The sequence below is a fragment of the Thamnophis sirtalis genome, unplaced genomic scaffold, assembly GCF_051295495.1.
Source record: "Thamnophis sirtalis isolate CommonGarterSnake01/CBP01778 unplaced genomic scaffold, rThaSir2_p1.2 scaffold_3, whole genome shotgun sequence".
NCBI classification, from domain to species: Eukaryota; Metazoa; Chordata; class Lepidosauria; order Squamata; family Natricidae; genus Thamnophis; species Thamnophis sirtalis.
The window spans coordinates 135,623,592-135,647,509 of record NW_028261383.1 but is presented as its reverse complement, the minus strand read 5'-3'; the positions used below and the strand labels follow the sequence as shown (position 1 = coordinate 135,647,509).

The 23,918-nt window shown below is 39.5% G+C and overlaps 1 protein-coding gene across 2 annotated transcripts in view; it reads right to left on the bottom strand.

Annotated features, from left to right (window-relative positions):
* SDK2 (sidekick cell adhesion molecule 2) overlaps positions 1-23,918 on the bottom strand; it is a 451,341-nt gene that overhangs the window by 169,038 nt on the left and 258,385 nt on the right. For both annotated transcript variants that reach the window (XM_087710186.1, XM_087710187.1), the window contains exon 2: positions 11,895-12,054. In XM_087710186.1, coding sequence (XP_087566312.1) covers positions 11,895-12,054 — 160 coding nt within the window. The remainder of the gene's footprint in view (positions 1-11,894; positions 12,055-23,918) is intronic.

The following is a 23,918-nucleotide window of genomic DNA, read 5'->3' as shown; positions in this document are numbered from 1 at the left end:
AGAGAACCTCCAAATCCCACTTCTGGCTGACCCCACTTACTCTGCCCCTCCCAGGAGTCCCCACGTGGCCTATTTTGGATGCAGGTAAGTGCAGGGCGTGCACGGAGGCTTGAGGAGGGTGAAAAACAGGCCTACCAGAAGTTTGGGAAGGACCTCCAGAGCCCGGGGAAGCTGTTTCTGCCTTCCCGGAGGCTCAAGGAAAGCCTCTGTAGCCCGGGAAGGGGAAAACTCCCCTCCGCCATGGTGCAGGAGGCTGACTAGGCCACGCCCACCATGGCCACGCCCACCCAGCAACTGGGCAGAGAACAACTTGCTAAAATTTTTGAAGCCCACCCCTGAAAGAACCTATGGGCTAAATTGTTGTTGAACAAATGATTACAACTATTTTCATAGTTTATCTATTGTTTGAATTAAGATAAAATATGGATATGTCTACATATATTTAAAAAAAAAACTTTACACAGGGTGTATTTACTTTTTCACATTACTCTAATTCAAAAGCACATTTATATACTTTGCTCGGGATTTCAAGGCCAGTTCATAAATTATATCCTCTTTACAGTCATATAAGCCAAGCCGGCTGTTGTCAGGTGCAAGTAACCAGGAATAGGAGTTGAGTTCAAAACATTAAACGTTTATTATGCAAGTATCTGGTTTACTAACAGTTAAGCTACCTTGGTGCTAGGTAAGGGTCAACGGAATTCATGGGTCACTGGCAGCTGTGCAGTGATTCCAAACTGATAACACATTTAACCCTGCCCTCAAGCTCAGTCTGCTTATCTCCTATAGATGTAAATAATGTGCATAGTATGATGCACCCTTCCAGAATTTTGACTTTACATTTAAATTTAGAGTATCCTGGCTTGCAGTAATACAGGTAAAACATATGGGTGTACATTTTACTTGTGTATGCATTCTGGATTACATCTCTCTCTATTGATTATTTCATTTCATAAGCCGTTTCCCAATGTTATCTTTTCCCTCCTAATTCATAATGGCAGGCCAAAAATGAAAGAGAGGGGGAGGGGGAGAGAGAGAGATACAGAGAGAAAGAAAGAGAGAAAGAGAGAGGGGGGAGGGAGGGAGTGGGAAGGAGAGAATGAGAGAGAGGGGGAGAGAGGGAGGGAGGGGGACATAGGGAGAGAGCCAAACATAGCTTCAGCACAGGAAAAAACAAAACAAAATCAACAAACACAAGTGATTTGTATAATTTACAGCCCCATGATGATACTACTTAATGGGTCATTTTAATCCCAACCACAGGCAAAAATGCTTGGAAAGTTCTACAATATTTGTAGTGTTTATAACTTTCACATTTGCAGCTTCCATGAAAATGTACATATAAAAGTTCAAAGAAAATCAGTGACGCTTAGCTGGATGACTGCATTATTTGCTACTTAATGTTTTACAGTAACTTCAGTAAGTTTTAAATAATAGCTTCTATTGGTGAAAGCATATGATTATACTGTGCCATCACAAATGAAAAGCAAAAACAGTATTCTCCTCTCCTTTACAAAAAAAAACACAAATAACCTACTCCGAGGTATTATCACTATTCTAGGCTAAAGAATCAATATGGTTAATTAAGGGGTGCACATTGGGTTAGTGTAAAATCTTTATAATTATAATTATCAACATCACATTAAACTTGAAAATATTACAATTAGCACTTGTTTTAAAATAACAGTAGTTGTTAGTATTATGTATAAATAGCAATATACCTGTATTACTATTTTATTTCAAAAGTAGTATGTAGGTTTTTTTTTTAAAAAAAACCTTAGCTCTTACAAAAAAGATACTATGTGTGAGTCTGTGTGTATGAAAAATACATTAAAAAGTAAAAATCCGACATTGATAGACCTTGACTTACATCAGTTCATTTAGTGACCATTCAAAGTTACAATGGCACTGAAAAATGTGACTTATGATAGTTAGGACCTTTGCTTCATCCCCGTGGTCATGTGATCAAAATTCAGATGCTGGGCAACTGGTTTATATTTATGACAATTGTAATATCCTGGTGTGTGTGTGTGTGTGTGTGTGTGTGTGTGTGTGTGTGTGTGTGATGGGATCACCTTTTGCAACCTTCTGACAAGCAAAGTCAATGGGGAAGTCAAATTCATTTAACACTTGTAAACTTGTTATTAACTTAACAATTGCAGTGATTCATTTAACAACTGTGCCAACAAAAGTCATAAAATGGGTCAAAGCCCACTTAACAAATGTCTCACCTGACAACAGAAATTTTGGGTTCAATTGTGGTCATAAGTTGAGGACTACCTGTGCTATACTACCAAATAAGGGGAAATAAAATTAAGCTTAAAAATAGAAATTCAGAGAGGTTTATTCAAAGGCTTCAAAGCAATGCAATTCAATTTCAATTAAAGGTTTGAGTCAATGATGCGGAAATAGACATGAAACATTTAAATACTGGATCCAAATGTTAGCTTTTATGACAATTTTGGGTAAAAACTACATTATAGAGGGAAAAAAGTTACCAGACTGAGTGTTAGGTAAACTTAATCCAGTGATTCCAAACCCCACCCCTTTATAAAGATGATCTTCAAAATTTTTGAGGGAGGACCAGCATAAAACTCAAGGTAAAAAAAAGTGAGTCCAGATACTATGACAAATGACATCTCCAGGGCTCCAATAACACAAAAAAACTCCTGTAACAGGTCTACTGCACACTCTTGCCCAACAGGTGGAAGTACGTCCAGTTTTTAATATCTGTTTGAAAAAAGATCAGAGTCTCTTGGGTCTCTGATGGAATGCTACAATATTCTGGAGAGGTGGTTCTGTATAAGGGAGACCTACCTCCTGGTCCCATCAGATGATACTGTTTGATCAGTGGGATCTAAAGCATGCCAACTCTTTCCCAACATACAGGACAGGCAGAAATTAGAGGAGACAGGAGGTTATCTCAAATAAACTATGTCCCATGCCGTGAAGGGCTTTATGGTTGATGATTACCAATGTGAATTCTACTACCTGGAAGCCAACTAACAATCAGTGCAGAGCATAAAGCTGAAAAAGCTTTTTGGATGAGAAGTGAAACATCTTCAAAGAAAAACCAGAAAGTCCAGTTGCTTCTTGAAAAAAACATCTTTGGGACAAGCATGACCTGGATGACTTAGAATCTCCACAAAGATTCACAGCTTTACACAAGCAAACTCTGATGTGGCATGATCATAACCAGTGGTAGGATTCAAATAATTTAACAACAGATTCTGTGGGTGTGGCTAGGTGGTCATGTGACTGAGTGGGTGTGACTATGTGGTCATGTGATTGGGTGGGTGTGGCTACATGGTTGTGTGACTGGGTGGGTTTGGCCAGGATGGGCATGACACAGGACAGTTCACAGGCTGAACTACAGGGCCCTTGTTGATTGGCTACCACGCCCCAGTCCCTGAAGCTGCTTATTCAAACTATCCAGTCAGCAGCTAGCAGACTTGACCCAAAGTAAGCCTGACCAGATTGGGGAAAAATTAGCCTTCAGGCCTTCATGGCTGAGAAGCCAATTATTAAGATGGGGAAAGCTGTTTTCCTTACATCTCATGTTCTTACAGCTTTACCGGCTTCTGAATAAAACTTTGGCTTCTTTGCCACGTGGCTCAGCCTCTTTTGCAGCTCTTCAAAAAGTAAGTACAGTAAAGCCATGGGAAATGGGGTGGGGAGGGCAGATCGGGGCCAGGGACCCTCCATTTTGCCCTGTAAGAGGCTGGGGGGAACCCTAGGAAGGCCCAGTAACACGCCGTTCATGCCAGCAAACAGGCAAAGGAAGGCTCACGAGAAAGGCAGGTAGCTGGGCCATGTGCAGGGAAGACAGGTAAGCAAGCTGGGCTGCCGGGACCGCATGGGAGGCAGCTGGGTGAGAAGCAAAGGAAGACTCGCCAGGCAGAGATCAGCTGGGCTGCATGGCGAGGGAACCAGAAAGCAGCAGCAGCTATGCCTCAGGCATGACTCTAGGCACCAGCCAAAGTAGGAGAGGCAAGATAAGGAGTGAATAGGTGGGGCCAGCCAGTGGTGGCATTTGCCTGTTCACCAAACTCTGTGTGGTGTGACTCTAAGGCACTAGCATGTGTGCGAGGCCAATAAGTAGTGGCGGGGCCAGCCAGCAATTTAACAATTGGTTCGGTCGAAGTGGTGCGAACTGGTTGAATCCCACCACTGATCATAACTCATTCACTCACTCAACCAACCAACCAACCCACTAACCCACCAACTGACGAACCTGCCTTTGCTATTGCCCTCTGGTCAGCTGCAGCTTCCAAGTGGACAGTCCCATATAGAACATATTGCAGCATATTGCATTACAGAGTAATACATTGTGGACCATTTATTCTTTAATTAAAGCAGTTGAAAAAGTGAAAAATAGCCTAGTCCCAGATGAATTTGGATATTTGCTCATTTTTGGATGGGAAGGCCATTTTTTGTAGGATTTATCAATATCCCCAGATAAGGAGCACACAGATAACTGGCACCTGTACCAGTGCCATTTGTATGCTTTTCACAAACAAACAATCTTTAGATTGCAGACTGGAATTAAGAGTTTAATTTTCTGTAATTTTATAGCACATCTGTGTTCCCACTTATACACAGAGAGATCCACAGAGAAATGCGTAACAATACTTATAAATGAGAAGAAGAATATAAAATAATAATTAATTTTAAGTAGGGCTAAAAACATCTGAGCAGCAAGACCAGGGGTTTCAAATTTTCAGCCTGTAGCACTGCAGGTGGTCCATCAAATTATTTCTGTAGTCTCTACTCCTAAACTTGTTCCTTAGAGTGTTACAAAAACAGTCAGCAGCAGGCAAGAGAATGGGTGGGTAGAATCAGGTCCTGGCCCCAGCTAGGCAATTAGGAATAGAGGCAACCTCAGCCTATCTAGCCTGCGTGTGGAGCTAAAATTTCTCGGTCAAAGCTATAGTAAAGAAAAACTCATGGAGGTGGTGGTACCAAGGGGGAGTAGGAAAGGAGAAGAAAATACCTCACTGTTCCAAGGTACTCCACAGTGGGTGGGTAATGGTGAGATCCATCGTCCCTGTATAGAGACCAGTTGTGCTAGAAACTGGGAAGACATCTCTGTCTGGAATTCCAACAGGATTCTTGGTATCTTCTGGAGAACCCCATTGGAATGTGGAAGTGCTAAAATTCCAGATGGAGGTGTCTTCAGTTTCCTAGTTGCTCCCCTGATAAGAGCTTCTGGTTCTCAGATTAACAGCAATCTCAACTACCATTGTGCAGCTAACACTGCAGCCCTAAAGGCCAAACTGAAATGGCCAATAGCAGTTTTGCTTTGGCCATTTTTTAAATTGCATAAAATTAAGTTTAATGGCATATAGCTGTGATGGCAAACCTATGGCACGCGTGCCCAAAGTGGCACACAAAGCCATGTCACCCGGCACTCATGCCCTTGCTTGTTTGTCTTCCGGGTTTCTGGTGCACATGCGCACACGAGTGCCGAAAACCGGTGTGCTCATGCGCGCCAGCCAGTTGATTGTTGGGTACGCAAGTGCCCTAGAATCTGGAAGTTTGGCTTTTCTGTAACTTAATCCCTTTGTGCACACGGCAATGCCGAAAACCAGCCTGTACATGCGCACCGGCCAACTGATTATGAGGCATACATGCATGCTAGAACCCAAAAGTTCGGCTATTCTGGAGTGCGGCCCCGATGAGCATGCGTGCACAATATTTCCGCATGACCTTTTTGGCACTTGGTGCTGAAAAGGTTCGCCATCACGGGCATATAGCAATACTTTTTGTTTCCTTTATTTCTGATTCATTTGCAATAGCAATAGCACTTAGATTTATATACCACTCCATAATGCTTTATAGCTCACTCTAAGCAGTTTACAGAGTCTTACCTGCAACAATCTGGGTCTTCATTTTATCAACCTTGGAAGGATGGAAACCTTGAGCCCGACAGGATCGAACTCCTGGCAGTGAACTGAATTAGCCTGCAATACTGCTCTCTAACCACTGTGCCACCATGGCTCCTAGCAACTTTTATATCCATGTACAAAAATATTTCAGGGCTATGGCCCTCAAGTTAACAAATTAGTTCTTTGGGTGGTATCTGTGTTGATTTGAGTTTGAGACCCTGGGCCTAATTCCTTGGCAAAAGTGAAATTTCCTGTGCATAATTAAGTTGGTTTTGAAGGAATCACACAGAACAGACCTTTGGATCTACAGGATAGTTACGTGACCCTGCTTTAAAAATAAAACTTGAACTATTATTTCAAAATAAAGAATTTGAAATGGACAAATGTTTAGTATTAGAACCATCCTCAAAAAGGCACAACAAAGAATGTTCTTCATGAAGCAACTCAGGAAGTTCAGACTGACCCAGGAGCTGTTGATATAGTTCTACAGATGGATTATTGAGTCTGTCATTTGTACTTCTATAACTGTCTGGTTTGGTATAGCAATCAAACAGGACAGGTACAGACTGCAACAGATAATTAAAACGGCAGAAAGAACAATTGCAACCAGCCTGTCTTCCATGGAAGACCTGTATATTGCACAGGTCAGAAGGTGGAGGGATGAGAAAATATCTATAGACCCAACACATACTGGCTGTAAACTGTTTCAACTCATCCCCTTAGGATGGTGCTACAGGCACTGCATACCAAAGCAACTAGACCGACGGACAGTTTTTTTCCCCTCACACCATCGATCTGCATTCAGTTTTGGTCGCCACAATGTGGAAAAGATGTGGAGACTCTAGAAAGAGTGCAGAGAAGAGCAACAAAGATGATTATGGGACTGGAGGCTAAAACATATGAAGAATGGTTGCAGGAACTAGTTATGTCTAGTTTAATGAAAAGAAGGACTAGGGGAGACATGATAGCAGTGTTCCAATATATCAGGGGTTGCCACAAAGAAGAGGGAGTCAAGCTATTCTCCAAGGCACCTGAGGGTAGAACAAGAAGCAATGGGTGGAAACTAATCAAGGAGAGAAGCAACTTAGAACTGAGGAGAACAATTAATCGGTGGAATGACTTGCCTTCAGAATTTGTGAATGCTCTAACACTGGAAGTTTCTAAGAAGATGTTGGATAACCATTTATCTGAAATGGTATGGGGTTTCCTGTCTAGGCAGGAGGTTGGACTAGAAGACCTCCAAGGTCCCTTCCAACTCTGTTATTCTATTTTATTCTATTCAATCTGCTGAACAACTATGGTAATTCTCACAGTACTGTCTAATGTCTATGTACTGTATATTTACTGTATATTTACTCATGCCCTATGGATATAGCATTATCATTTATCCTTATTATCTTATTTACTCTCCCCTCTTATTGGGATGATGATGACGATGATGACGATAATGGTTTTGTTGCTTTGCATATACATTGAGAGCTTCTACAATGGAGACAAATTCCTTGTGTGTCTACTTGGTCAAAAGAAGTATTCTATTCTATTCTATTCTATTCTATTCTATTCTATTCTATTCTATTCTATTCTATTCTATTCTATTCTATCTATTCTATAGGAGCCTTAAGCTACTGTCTAGGCTTTTCAATAAGGCTTTTCTTGGCAGCTGTCAGGATCCTTTCCAAGATCCTAGCATTGCAGCAGCAGCAAGAGACCTTCAAATACAATGCCTTAAATCGGAACACATCTTGCCTTGTGCTGAATTATTGATTAAGATAGGAGAGGATCACACACACACACACAGACACACACACCTAGACAAGACATTGGGAAGCACTTGGCTTGATTTAAAACTAGACCTTGAGTGGCTCTGACTTTGTGACAGTTGTTTTTTTCTCAAATTACTGAGTGAGAAAGAAAAGGAAGAAAACTTTTTTGATGGGCTCTTAAAGTTGAATGGAGAGAGAGAGAGAGGGTGAGGGAGAGGGAGAGATTGCTGTGGGCTACAAAGCCAAGTTTCCAATCCATGATAGATAAAAGATAGCAGTCAGAATGAGGGATAATTAACAAGCTATTTGAAGAGGGAATAACTCTACAAAAACATCAGTTGCAACCAGAGGCACTTTCCATCTTCAGTGTACCAAGAGAAAACAGTAATAAATTAATAGAGAAGGGCAAGTGCTTTACAAATTAATAAGAAGCGAATCCTAGTTCGACAGCTCTTCTTTACGTGTCTGGGAACTTGTGATGTCCGCTTTACTAATGCATAACCTGATACCAAAATGTGATATAAGTGTTAGGCATAAATCCCACCATCTATCCGACTAGAGATGAAATCCATTTTAGCTCACTATTTTGAAAATATTAAAAAAGCAAAATAAATTACAGACCAGAAACCCCTAAGCAGTTTATATTGGTGAGCTTCTGTTTGTGCATGTGTGAAATAACATTAATAAGGAGGCTTTTTTTCCTCCATCCAATATTTTGCTGCCGTATCATAGTGGGTGGGTGGGTGGGGAGGGAGCAGATGTTTCTGGGAGGGATGAATGAGGCATGCTAGGAGTTATGCCAAGGTGTATAGCTCAAATAAGGCCATCCCAGCTACCCAGCTAAAGCAAGAGGACAGCATATTAGATAGAAGTGATACAGAAAGATATTGGAGGCAGAGGCAAAGATATCATTTCATACTATGCAGGAGAAGACAACAATAAACTACTTTTGCATTTACTTGGAAAAACCACACCAATAATCAATATAAACTGACTGATAATATAGCTCTGGATGAGGGGAGCCTAAGGCTGGATGTCACTCAACATACTATTGAGGAATTGCTGAAGACCTTTCAGAATGCTAACTGTGTTTCTAACATGGCTAGATAAAAGCTTTTGGCATGTCTGGAAGCTGATGTTGCCCTGCAGGAAAATAAAATCCAAAGCTGCAAAGGCAGAATTACTGTGAGAACATGGAACATAAGGGACACAAGCATGGAAAAAGCCAACGCAAGAAAAATGAAATGAACTGATTACACATTGACATTTTTGACACCAGCAAATTGAAACGAAATGGAATCAGACCCTTTTGAGCAGGAGATCATACTACACAGGACAGGAACAAAGGAGGGACAGCATTGCATTCATAGTTAGGACGAAGGCAGCAAGAATAGTCCTTGGGCACAATCAAGTCAATGACCGGATAACGTCAATTAAACTTTTCAGACAAGCCTTTAATATATCAATTATCCAAGTTTATGCCCTAACCACTGATGCAGAAGAAGAGGTTGATGCTGAAGTTCAACCTGAAGTCGATAGAACATGCAAGCAAAATATGTTGTTTCACTGCATAGCCTAGGAAACCGAAATGAGGTAAATATAATAATGACATCACTTTCTGCCAATCCAATTACTTCCTTATTTGTAAGGTAGTCTTCCGACAACTAAATGACATCAATATGCATGAAGATCACCAGATAGAATAAAACAGAAGCCAAACAGATAATATTGGTAGAAGAAGGTAGAAAAGCTCATTTGCAGTGGCAAAGACATTGCCAGGGGCTGAGTTGTGGAAACAGATCACAAACTGTTCATGTGCAAACTCCAAATCAAGCTAAAGCCGCAGAACAAAGCCGACACAGGGGCCTACAAATTGGAAGCTGTCAGTCTTTGTAACAATACCAAAGATGGGAGACTTGACAGAACTTGCAGACTATTTTACAATATCCATAATCTCACATACTAGCAGAATAAGGTTTAAGATGATCTAAAACAGATTTAAAAAAAACTCTGAGGAACAAAATATATTATTACTAATGCAGGTTGGGATAATAGAGAAAGCCAAGGAATAGCAAAAAATAAATAAATCACTGTGTGCTTCATTGATTATAGAAAGAGTTTAATTGTGCAATCCTGTCAAGCAGTTGTATGTGCTTATGAAAATGGGAATCTCAGAACATCTCATTATTTCATGTACAGAAGCCTGGATGTGGTAAGCCAAATATAATGAAACAGCTGGGCTCTAGGTTGGCAAAGGAGGAAGGAAAGACTGTATACTCTAACCTTATGTATTCAGCATATAAGTAGAATATATACGGTGTACCAAAAGTCATGACCACTGATAGGGAATTTGTTACATAAATTACATTAGATGTTGAAACTGGTTCCTATTTGCTTCTAAACACTTAACTTACTCATTTGATGCATGAATTTTGAATGTCCATGAGTACAGTAGCATTTTCCCTGAAAATAAATATTAATAAATAAAATAAATATTAATTAATAAATAGTGATTGCTGTAACTTTTAATAGATCTTATATATTAAGGAACCTGGATGGGAAGAAAATGATCATGGTTTAGAACTGGAAGAAGAAACTTCCACTATGGTGATGACAGGGCTCTGATGGCTGAAAATGAAAATTTGCAAGTTCTCATGTAATGAAAGTCCAGGAATACAGTGAAAGAAGGAGACTAAGTCCAAATATAAAGAAGCCAAACCAGTGACAAAAGATAAGCAACTAGTCTTAGAATTGACAATACCGAAATGGTGAATAGCCTCTGTTTTTTTAGGATCGACTCTCAACAATGAAGGAACCAGTAGTCAAGAATAGCATCATAGACAAAAACTTGGCCTTGGGAAAGATTCTGATGTGCAAAGATGTATTTGTCTCTACAAAGATCTGAATCATGCAGGAAATGTTTTTTCCTATGATACTCTATGGAAGGACACAACATTGGATGTTGGAAGAACACAGAAAGAGTATTTGAACTTTGTTGTTGGAGAAGACTTCTGAGATTATCATGAATGGCTTAAGAAAACAAACAAATGAAACACAGAACAAATCTATTCAGAGTCCTCATTCAACATACAAATAGCCAGATCAAAATCATCATATTTTGACATATTACGTGAAGAGCTTTCCTGCAAACAGTGAAAAGAAAGAGTATGACCGACTACAATAAATGCATCCTAGAAAGATTTGAAGGATGAGGGGTTGGGACAGAAAACCTTTTTATGGAAAAAAATTATGTGAAGAAAATCCATATGATAAGAATCGACAGAGATTTGATAGCGCATAACAAGATTTCTGGTGGGCTGATCTTGTGTGCAATTTGTTTCAGTCTTAAACTATTAATGCAGGATACCCACTGCAAACCAATTTAGTTAAAGGCATCTTTTGTTCTTTGTGCAAAAGATCCTTGGTGACGTGGAAGCACACAGGAATAAGAGAAGGAATGCAAATTATATTTGAAAGTAAGTTATCTGATTATGAAATATTAATTATGTCTACCACACCAGTAACAAAACAGACTGGACATCAAAGCTCATATGTGTCTGAGAAACTGAAACTGTACCCATTAAAAGATTAAGCAGCCTGTGAAAAATCCAAATGATTTATATCCATCTTCTTCAAGGGTGGTTTTCCTCCCCCCAACCTCTAGGACTCTTGTTTTCAAATCAGTATTAAGAAAGCAGAATCTAGAGATAAGAAGCCAGCTTTCATAAGTAAATAAAGTGGCTTAATAAACTTGGTGTCAAAATTACTTTTCTTGATTGCTTCAAGGGATATAAGGAGAACTATGTAGACTGAGTGATTCTTGATTAACAGTTTGTACACAGAACAGGAAATTCTTTTTAGCTTGTGAGATAGGCAAAATTAATCTTGCTGAATAAGGGCTCAATGTAGCTTGCCTGAAGAAATCCTTCTCGTTTTTGGCTTTCACAATTCATACAAGTCCAACCCACTCATTTAATTGTCTGATTTTGTCACTGTTAGCATTCTAGACTATGACAAAAACCTTATCTATTTTGCATTATTCTGAACATGGTCTTTCAATGGATCAACAGCATGGAATCACTTTTCCACCAATCTTGTTAGATGCTATGTAAGAAGATAAATTGATTAAAAACTGAGGATGGCCCTGTGAGCAAATCTGAAGTTGCCGATAATACAGGTCCCAAGGGAGTAAAAGCAGTTACAGGGATGTTCATGCAGAAATTCCTGACAATCTCTGACATACCTGTATTCCAGTGAGAACTTGGTTAACTCTCTGTTGTCATGCAGCCATTTGAATTCCAGGGGCCAACTCCCTTCTGCCATACAGGTGAGCACCAAACGATTTCCCTCTAGATGGACTTGAGCACGCACTGGCTCTGTCTTGAAATATGGGGAAACATCATCTGAAATCACAAAGGAAAGTGTGTCAAAACCCGTGCATTTTTCCATCACATATAAGGTGCATTGGACTCTCAATATTAGATCAGAAAAGCAGCCTGTCCATCTAACATGTTGGTCTATGAATGAAAAGATATATGCTAATTTTGAAAATGTCTGTCCTTTGTTATGTGTAAATATTATTTTCTGATATGTTTTACTACAGTGAGAAATCTGGAAATCGAGATTATGTATCTCTGAATCAGCCTGTTTAAAAACATACATCACTTTCAAAGAGTTATAGATTAATTGTAGATATGCTGTTATCCCTTATGATTGTAAGCCGCCCTGAGTCCCCTCAGGGAGAAGGGCGGCCTATAAGTCTTAATAAAATGACTCAAAAAATGACTCAAAAAAATTCCAAGGACACTACTATTTGATTTCAGAGCCATATTCAGTGTAATATATGTAAAGTATCACTTTTAAAGCAGTACATGGCACAGGGCCTGGTTATTTGTGGGACTGCTTCTCCCTGAGGATTTTCATTTGTCGCAACAGGTAGAATACGTTGGAGAGTGCACTCAAGGTCCTTTCCCTCAAATGTGTCACTTAATGGGATGTAGGAAGCACACCTTTTTGATAGCAGCTCTTGCCCACTGGTACACCCTTCCCCCTGGAATTCAGGAGACCCCCACCCTTTTTGCCATCAGAAAGGTGATAAAAAGCTGGCTCTTCCCCCAAGATAGGGATAGGGTGAGCCTTGGGGTTATACATGATGTTGTAGGAGTGCAATGGCTCATGAGGTTAGAATGCTGGACTGACAACCAGCAGCCTGTTGCTGCCACAGGGTGGGAGTGAGCTCCTGTCACATGCTCCAGCACCACCAATGCAGCGATTCGAAAGCAGGTGATCGTAAATAGATAAAATGGGTGCCACTTCAGTGAGAAACTTCACAGGGCCACAAAGGGAGCCGCCAACTGGGCATCCCCTGGGCAATGATGATTTCACTGGCAAATCTTTTCACCATGGAAGCCCTTTGGTGTTTCCAACACGGAAGTATTAGTATTATTTGATATATTGGAGAGTTAGTTCTGGTTCAGGTTCTGGTTGTAATGTAATGGGTGGGGTTTTGGGGGGAGGGTTTACTATTGTTGTGAGCCATCCAGAATTGTGACCTACAGATAGTCCTTGCTTAGTGACATTTGAAGTTACAATGGACTGAAAAAAATAAGTTTATGACCAGCCCTCCCAGGTGTGACCATTGTAGTGGTGATCTGACTGAAACTTGGACACTTCAAAGCTGCTGGACATTTATGACTGTGACAATATCTCACAGTCGCATCATTGCCGTTTGCATGCTTTAAAACTGGCTTCTGACCCACAGAGTCAATGGAGAAGCTGGCAACAAAATTGCAAGCCTGGTCACGTGATGACATGTTTAATGACCCCAGGTGATTCATTTAATGACCACAGCAGAAATGATGTCATAGGTCCAGCACAGTAATGTGATTTTTTTTTTGCTTAATGGTTGTGTCACTTAGCAATGGAGTTGCTAGACCCAATTAAAATAATTAAGCAAGGACTACCTGTATAGGATAGTCATAAAAATAAATGAGTGCCATGTAAAACAATAAAATGTAAAGCAATTGCTACAACTAAACTCCACCATCAAATACATACCAAAAGGTTTTCAGAATGAAAAGGAGGGTATTATAGGACTTTCAATGGACGAATCACCTAACCTGGCTACATTTGAACAAAATGTCACCATATATGTTGTTCACCATTTGTAAATAAGATTTTTTTGCTAGCTTTAACGTTGGTAACAAGTAATTGTGTGGGTGGGTGTGCATGTAACTTTGTAGGTAGTAGCACACATACATACATAAACATGCCCAAAGATTGATATCAGCTGTGAGAAATGGAGGTTATTGCTTTCCTTCTATTTTCTTGATGAAAATTATCCCATCCCTGAAGCTGTTCTTTGCTCTACGGGGTAAAATATATAGGAACCAGTAGGACACCTGAATGTTTTGCCGTGAGGGAGAAATAACAGCTTTTGGGATAGGGTTATTTTAATTGTAAAAACAGTATGGGAGAAAGGGTTATACTGTTCTCCTGGGTGGCAGTTCCAGTCTGAATTGGGGAAGCGGGCTGTGTCTGCGATTAACATTTAAAAACACATACAGAGAAGTTCTCCCAGAGAGAGGGATGTCATGTACTTTCTCACAGATGATTCCAGGCAAAATTCATGGGAGAACCAGAAGGAACAAAGTAGATTATAATGGGATGAGCTTTACTTTACAATCTTCTGGGGAAAAAAAGATTTAAACAAAACAAAACAAATCATCTCTATTTTGTATTAATGGCCCGACAGTTTGACTCTCTCGGTATCTCCATGGATTGTCACTAATAATGGGAAATATAGTTTGGTGAAGATTATGGATTTGTCTTCTAGGTCCATTCAGAATTGAACTCAAACCATGTTGAGATAATAGGCAAGGTAACATGTAGTTTTGCTGTGAGGCAAGTCATTTAGATTTTCTGTTATTTTGTTTCTACTTGTTTTAATCTTCTGAAAGCCTCTGAGAGATATTGGTGAGTGGGTAGCCCTAGAAATTGAGTAAATAAACAGCAATAAGAACTAAACACACAGTTAAGGTTTGTAGTGCTTATGAAATAAAAAGCAAACCTATCCACTTTAGTCTAAAAGAAAAAGACCAAAGTCCAAAGATAGGGAGTATCTTTATTGGAGTGATAAAAATGTAAGCAAGTAGAAAGTTAGCTTCTGGATTCTCCGGGGTTCCAGAGTTCCTCTTTAAGTACCCCAACTCTGCAAAGGGCAAGGAAAGAGGTAGAGTAAAACTTTATATATTGCAAAAGATTGTCTATGTACCATAGGTGGCATAGATAGATAGATAGATAGATAGATAGATAGATAGATAGATAGATAGATAGATAGACAGACAGACAGACAGACAGACAGACAGACAGACAGACAGACAATTGTGCATCTGTAGTTGATTCTAGATCACAGATTAAGCATAGCAGTGAATATAGTCTATAAATTGTCAAACTGAACTGCAATGTTGAGCATGAATGAATCAAGTATGAAAAAGTGAGGACTTCAGTCTGACAACCAAATGCAGATTAGTCTTACTATCATTTTTCACATAGCTACCTACAATTGCAAAAGGTGGACCATGAAAAAATAGACAGGAGAAAAATCGTCTTATTAGAGCTGCAGTGTTGGAGACTTCTTGGACAGCAAAGGTGACAAGCAAACAAGTACTGAAGCATATAAAACCAGGCATATCACAAAAAGGCAAAAATCACAAATATTCTACCTTACTTATTTTGGCCATGTCACATATCAAACTCACTAGAAAAGGTTATGCTTGGAATGATCAGTGGTAAAAGGAAACGAGGCCACCAAAAACTACAATGGCTAGAAACCATCAAAGCCAACAACAACCAGAGCATAAAACAACTGAAAGGAGCTGTACAGGACTGGAAAATGTGCAGAGAACTGGTCCATGGAATCAGAGGTGGGTTGTTGCCAGTTCAGCTTGGATCAGCTGAACTGGTAGTAGCAGTGGCAGGAGGCTCTGCCCACCACCCGGATGCTTCTGCGCATGCCCGAACTGATAGTAAAAAAATTGGCAACCCACCACTGAATAGAATCACAAAGAATATGACAAGATTGTGCAGATAGTATCAGCAGTTTAGACTTACCATCAGTTTCTAAAAGGGGATTGCAAATTGATTTAATTAGTCTTGGCTAGGGCTGGTATCAGATTACTCTTAAAAAGTTAGAGACAAAGATGGAAGAGCTGACCCACAGTTTTCAACAAATAAAGCCAGTTTCTCAGATCTATACAAGTTTAAGTAAAATGCAGATATTTTTTTACTTCGATAGATATAAATGGAAACATAGCACTATTTATATTTCCAAAGCTTGAGTGGTGTTCTAAATAAAAAAGTCGATTAAAGTGAAATTACTAAGTGACCAACCTTGTTGGAAAAGCACACAAGAATGTTTCCCCCCTTGTTAATTACTTAATGAAAATAGTCTAGTTTAATTTACTGCTATTTATCTTGCCAGGGTTGCCAGAATAGAAAAGTGGTATTTAATTTTCATAGCAAAACATTTATCTTCAGCTTTGGTTTGAAAATATTGAATCATTCTGTATCAAACCTTAGCGAAGGCATGAGAGATGTTGCACTTCTCTTTTCATTAAATGAAGTAGATTTTCTACATAGTAATCACAGAACTAAGCTGATGTACTGTACTTTTATAGAAATAGCTGTTAACTGCCCCCAGTGCACATAGATTAGGCCTTTAACATCTAAGTTCACATTAACAATCATTAAGCCAAGTAGAATTTTAGCACCAGACGTTTCTCATTACCTTAGCCTCACCAGTTTTCAAGGAAGTCAGTAATTAGGAAGAAACAACTATGGAAAAAAGAAGAAGAAGAGCTAGGTAAAGGCTCAACTGATGTTTACTTTGGTTATCTGCAATCTGAAGTGACCTAGATAGCTTGTGTAGACATGTGGGTGTAGTTTCTTCAGGGTAAATACAGGTAGTCTTGGGTATTCTGGTCCCATTTGAGATTATAAATTGAAGACTACCTGTATTTACCCAAATACTATTATTAAAGATGTCTTATTGAAGTTTATATAATTCTTTCTTTCTTGACCTTCCTCTTCTGTGTGGAATTTAACACAGGCCAAGAATACTTCTGTACCTTTTGTGCTGTGATCCAAGAAGTAAAGATGAAACCCCCTTCCCACTGATTGTATTTCCTAAGGACCACATGGGCATATCTTTGACTGGCAACAGGTCAAACATGGCTTCCCAACCGCATTTTTCCCAGGCTATCTTTTCATTTCTAAATCTAACTTGCAATCCTCGTATTTGCTGACGGTCCTTCATGCAAGAGCAACAAGGACTGACTACACATAACTTTTTGAGATCAGTCGAAGTCAGCTTTGTACTGCCACTTAGCCGGGTAATAAGGCCAAATAATCTTGTCAACGAAGGAGGAACAAAAATACAATTAGAATCAGTGAATAAAAGACAATCCCAGAATTAGGCCACCAATTCCATCGCAGAATCTTTAGGTTTGTAATGACTGCATCTCCCAAGAAAGAATACTTAATACTTCTGAATACCAATTTCTTTATGGGCATGGAAGTATAAAAACGTTTACCAAATCTTCTCTGCTCTCATTGCTTTTCCTTTCCCACTACTAGTTGGTGCACATAAAAGTGGCTTTTGTCCTGTGTTCTGAGGTAAAAAGTTGGCCTTTCTCCCATCGGACCGGGATAGTAATTGAACGCCTTTGCACAGTGAGAACAAGCGCTTGTTATGCCTAGCCTTGGCTACGTACGTGACTATGCTTTGTAATATTGGATTTAAAGTATATTTTAATTTGGTTTTGATTGTTTCTCATTTGTATTGATATGCACTAGTCAGAGTAATACATTACGAATTGGACATAATTATGATTTACATATTTTAAAAATAAAAACAACTAAAATGTAATCCATTCGCCATTGCGCAAAACCGTAGCATCTTATTAAATGTTATATTAATATGCTTTTCCTATCCATGAGCAAAAAAAAAAAGTTTCTCAGCAGCTGAGGTGGAATAATAACTAATTTAAAATATGGTCATCTATTTTTAGCACATGCTTTAAGATCAGGAAAAAAGGTGAGCCAATAGCTTCGTGATCTGTGGTTTGGATAATGCAATAGTGGGACGGGCATCTTCTATTATTTTTAGTTGACTCAGCTACTCAAATTAAGATCAAATATAGTACTGTATTTAGTAATTAACATAACTAGCTAACTTTTCCTATTCAGTCTCAGAAGGTGTTTAAATTCAATCACACCTATGGATATGTACAGAGTAAAGAAATAAAACCTGATTATTAAACAGACTGCCAAGAACATGAATTTCTGTGAGGTCTGTTGTGGCTTGCTTTGGTTTCATAACCTAATTTCAATATAAAAATCTAATTCCGAAACGTGATGACCCTCAAGTGAAGCCTGATGCCCAGAGATGTGACATGTTGCTTTCCCCCTAATTTAGTTTTTTAATTCGCAAAAGTTACCAAGGAACACATTTTTTATTAAATGCCTTCTGACTCTTGTGGCAGAATAAAAATGTGAGAGTGGAAAAAAATAAAGAAGAAATATTACTTCAACTTATTTCCAATGCTTTTTTTTGGGGGGGGGGGAAGAAGGGTTTAATGAAAAGAAAGACTAGGAGAGATATGGTAGCAGTCTTCCAATATCTCAGGGGTTGCCACAAAAGAAGAGGGAGTCAAGCTATTCTCCAAAACACTGAGGACAGGACAAGAAGCAATGGGTGGAAACTGATCAAGGAGAGAAGGAACTTAGAACTGAGGAAAAATTTCCTGACAGTTAGAACAATTAATCAGTGGAACAGCTTGCTTCCGGAAGTTGTGAATGCTCCAACACTGGAAGTTTTTAAGATGTTGGAAACCAATTTGTCTGAAGTGGTGTAGACTTTCTTGGCTAGGCAGGGGCTTGGACTAGAAGACCTCCAAGGTCCCTTCCAAGTCTGTTATTCTATTCTATTCTATTCTAATCATGAAGATCCATGAATTTCTCTGGGATAGAGGGACAGCAACAGGGAAAGATCCTAGATTTGCCCAGGGCCGTAAAAACTACCTATGTTGCTGCCTCTAGAATCTTTTTGTCTCGTTAGATTCGTGGCTCTTATTTACCATCAGCAGTTAAGTCCTGACACCTTCTGAAACAAGCAAGCAAGCAAATAAAAAAAAAAAACCATGGCCAAATGCAGGCCTAGTAATTGCGTGACTCTCGTGTTAAGATTTATTCCCCTTCTAAGGGAGAAGTGCTATCACAGTATATATTTTATGGGTAAAGGAACTGAGGCATAAATATAGAGGCATAAGGATTGTACAGGATTATTATTACACACATCAGGGAACTAAATTCATATTTTCCAAGCTGGCACACCCGCTCTCTTCCACACCTAGCATTCTGTGGCATATTATCAACAATGACACAGTTCTGATCCCTTTGCCATATATGTGCCTACCTGAGCCATTTAGTAACCATATCAACAAGAGCTTAGAGTCCATCTAGGATTTCTCTAAGCTGCTTTGCTTCTTTTATTCCCAGCTGGCTTCTTAGCATTTTAAAGACTGTACTAGGCTTTTAAGATAGAGTGTAAAGGGCGGTGGGTAGGGGGCTGAAGAAGAGGGGAAGAAGAAAGCCCATTTTATTTGCTATGTAAAATTGGAAGCTGAAGTGCATAGCTTCATTTTCAGTGTAACAAATGGCATTCTTTTTTTTTTTTTACTTCAAAGGTGCATTCATATTTTCCAACAGCTTTCAAATATACTTTGAACCGTGTTATTTGTATTCATTTGAATTAAAAGAAAACAAGCAAAATAAAATAAAGATTCTTGAATCTTTCTCTGCTGTAGTTCCTGGTATTCTATTTGTCATAAAACAATAACAATTTGGATGCCGGGGGGGATTAAATTCCTTTTCCCCCCCCATGTGGGACTAATTCAGAAAGAGGGAAGAGGCACAATGACCACTTCAACCCACAAACAGCACATGAACATGGGCATAACCATGCAGAAAACACAATGTTAAATGGATTTAAGCTTTTTCAAGACCCCATAGAGGGCAATTTGCAGTGAGGTAGGTCTTTCTATTTTATTGCTTCCATTGTCCTCACAGGCTTTTTGAGAATGACAACAAGCAAAAGAGTGCCAACTTCAAGGTGGTAAAACGTTTGAAGTGTATTTTGTATTCCACGTGTGTGATAGTTTCGTGTAAAAGGATCTCACAGCGTTCCGAAAATAAAATAAAATCAGAATCCTCTTCATTTACTGATAAATGGCCAGACTCTTAAGCAATATGGTATTCTCAAGGATAATCTACAAAGGATGTTGAGTGATTCTCATCCTATTGCTGGAAAGAATCTGGAATGGACCCAACAATTTCTGAATTTTTGATTCCATAAATCTGAATAGACATTTGGAGAATTCACTTATAAAGTTAAGAAATGACCCATCAATTTTTTTACAGCCAGATTTGTCTATTGAACAAAAGGCAACAATAGATTGTCTAAATTTTGTTTTGTTTTGTTTTTTTAAATAAAGTAATTGAGCAATGACAATCTATGGCCAGAGATAGCACTTTTTCCAACATAAAATCTCCCGTCCTCTGTTGTGGATGGATCACGTCTGATACCTAAGCCCTTGCCATAGTGGCACAGTGGTTAGAATGCAGCATTGCAGGCTAATTCTGCCAATTGCCAGCAGTTTGATTTTGACTGGCTCAAGGTTGACTCAGTCTTCCATCCTTCTCAGGTCAGTAAATGAGAAGCCAGGTTGTTGGACTCGGTAAACTGCTTAGAGAGGGTTGTAAAGCACTATGAAGCAATATCTATGTTTTAGTGCTATTCCTATTATTCTAGGGCTACTGAATGATCCCAAAGAGATCTGCAAGGATAGCCCTTGGAAAGCTGGTCCAAGGATAAGTGGGATAACATTCAGAATTACAGAATAATAGAGTTGGCTAGATGAATCAATTCCATGGAATTAAGATTGCTGGGAGAAATATCAACAACCTCAGATATGCAGATGATACCATTCTAATTGCAAAAAGTAAAGAGAAACTAAAGAGCCTCTTGATGCGGTTAAAGAAGGAGAGTGCAAAAGTTGGCTTGAAACTCACCATTAAGATAACTGAGATCATGGCATCCAGCCCTCTCAATTCCTGGCAAATAGATGAGGAAGAAATGGAGGTAGTGACATATTTTATTTTCCTGGGTTCCAAGATTACCACAGATGGGGACTGCAGCCAAGAAATTAAAAGACGCTCCTGGGGAGGAAAGCTATGACAAATCTAGACAGCATACTAAAAAGCAGAGACATCACCCTGCCAACAAAAGTGTGTATAGTCAAGGCTATGGTTTTCCCAGTTGCCATGTATGGCTGTGAAAGTTGGATCATTAGGAAGGCTGAGTGCCAAAAAATGGAGGCCTTTGAACTATGGTTTTGGAGAAGACTCCTGTAAGTCCCTTGGACTGCAAGGCGATCAAACCGTTCAGTCCTAGAGGAGATCAACCCTGACTGCTCTTTAGAAGGCCAGATCCTGAAAATGAAACTCAAACACTTTGGCCACCTAATGAGAAGGAAGAACTCACTGGAGAAGAGCCTAATGCTGGGAAAGATTGAGGGCAAAAGAAGAAGGTGACGGCAGAGAATGAGGTGGCTGGATGGAGTCACCAGCAGGCATGAGCTTAAATGGACTCCAGAGGATGGTAGAGGACAGGAAGACCTGGAGGAATGTTGTCCATGGGGTCGCGATGGGATTGCAACTAACAACAGCAAGAGTTGGAAGAGATCTTGGATATCTTCTATTCCAACCCCCTGCTCAAGCAGAAGACCCTACACCTAGTATTTCAGACAAATGGCTATCCAATGTCTTTTTAAAAACTAGTGATGGAGCCCCTGCAACTTCTGAAGGCTAGCAGTTCCACTGATTAGTTCCACTGATTAACTGTTCTTACTCTCAGGAAATTCCTGCTGCATTACTTCACTCCTCCCAAAGAAAGCATTGGAAATGTGGAAAGATTAAATATCAGATGGCTTATTTTTACTTAGAATAAATCTTGTATAACTTTTTTTTAAAAAAACCTTGGAAGTGATATGCAAAACAACAGATTTTGTTTATTGAGCAAATGGTTTTTCCTTGCAACCCCCCCTCCCCCAAACAATACTTTATACACAATACATAAACTGATGATTTTGGTGCCTTCCCAATGCTGCAAATAGCAGTATATTAGATATCATCCCTTCTCTCCCCAACATATGTCATTCCCAGTTTTGTTTGTTTGTTTAGGGAAATGTGAGGGTTAACCACAAGAAAGGGGGTGCTGTTGTTCTACCAACCGGCTGTTTAAGTATTTTTTTTTATTGAATGTTAAAAATAATCCCCCTCCCTTTTTTTTTCTTCCAAAGACTTGACAGGAACACTTGAAAGGCTCGATTGATTTTGGGGGGTGCCAGAGTGGTTCATATGTCTTTATACTGGCTTGGAACAAAACAATCAAATCTATAGTGTAACAGGCAGATTGAACAGGCAAGGGCAGAGGTATCAGACGTGATCAATCCACAAATTTCATACCGCTGCCAATCAATCACAGGAGTGGATTTTGCATACTAGACATAGAGGCTAGAGACCCAAGTAACTTACTAGACTGATTCAATTCAAACCCACCAGGCTTCTAATTTAAGCCCTGGGGTCCTACATGCTAGAAAGATATGAACTTGGGTTCTTATAAATCTGACAGTTTGCTTGCCAGGGATTGTCTAAGTAGCTGTGAACTTCTGTTATGGGAACATTATAATGTGCACACAGCAAAGGACAACGGGGACTGCTGCAAGCCACTACCATATATAAAAAGAAGCTAATTAAGTGACTTGTATAGGTGAAATGTCTTGGTCTTCTCCAGTGGTGGGATTCAAATTTTTTTATTACTGGTTCTGTGGGCGTGGCAGGGGAAGGATACTGTAAAATCCCCATTCCCTCCCCACTCCAGGGGAAGGTTACTGCAAAATACCTATTTCCTCCTGATCAGCTGGGACTGAGGAGGCAGAGAATAGATGGGGGCGGGGCCAGTCAGAGGTGGTATTTACTGGTACTCAGAACTACTCAAAATTTCTGCTACTGGTTCTCCAGAACTGGTCAGAACCTGCTGAATACCACCTCTGGTCTTCTTCAACTAAAGGTACTCCATGCTTTGACTGGCATTCTGGTTACTTCTATTGCTGATAGAGCTTCACTGACAGGAATACATTTAATGTGAGTGGGCAGTTGCAAAAAATGTAATTCTGCTTCTCAGACAAAGAAGCAATAGGTGTATAAAAGGCTACAAACAGGAATTGACGAGAAACAGAGAACTCTGAGTACTATAAAAAGGAGGGAAGGGGGCCTACAGGAAAGATATCTGTGTTAAATTTTCCAGATTTCTCTTAAGAGACACACAGATGCGCCAAGGAAAATAATTAAGGGGAATTGTGTTTTCATTCCGTAGTCGTTCACACAGCAATGTCCATGTCACTTTCTGTCCAAGTGCACTCTCCTCTTAGCTTAAAATTTATCAAAAATTTGCCCACCAAATAGCCTCTGTAATGACAACCCAGTAAATTCCTTTTTCACTCTGGTTAGCTTTTGTTTTTACATTTTAATGGAAATATGCAAATATGCATTTACTGTATACATACATGTTTAATCTGCAGTTTCCCCCCTGTATAAAGTAAAGTTAAAGTTTCTTGCACAGAAAGGAAGAGATGTATTGACTGATGGATTATATACCATCAAATCAATGATAACATTCACCTAGATAGATTCCACCCCCAATCCCACCCCACTGTGATCTGTCCCTCACCTCGTCTTTCAAATCTTCCAACGATGAAGTTATCACCAATGTAACTGAGTCAAGCTACCTGGCTGCTGTTTTCTGTTTCACTTTCTGTCCATGTTCCCAGCATTACAGCCTTCTCCAGAAAACTAGGTCTTCCCCTAATGTGTCCAAAGTAGGATAATTCAAGCTTGATCTTTTGTGTTCTTGTGAGAACTCTAGGTTGAGTTGGTCGAAGTTCCATTTGTTTGCTTTCATGGCTAGGTTCAACGATCCATTTGCATCTTAATGTATTTTTACAACAGATATGGCCGTTGTGGAAAGCCAATACTGTTGAATTAGTCCATTGACTACAAAGACATGAGATAAAATTTCTCCAAAGATGAAAAGGAATCATTTCGCACCAGTAGCCATCATTTTCACTCAATTCATGAATTCCTTTCC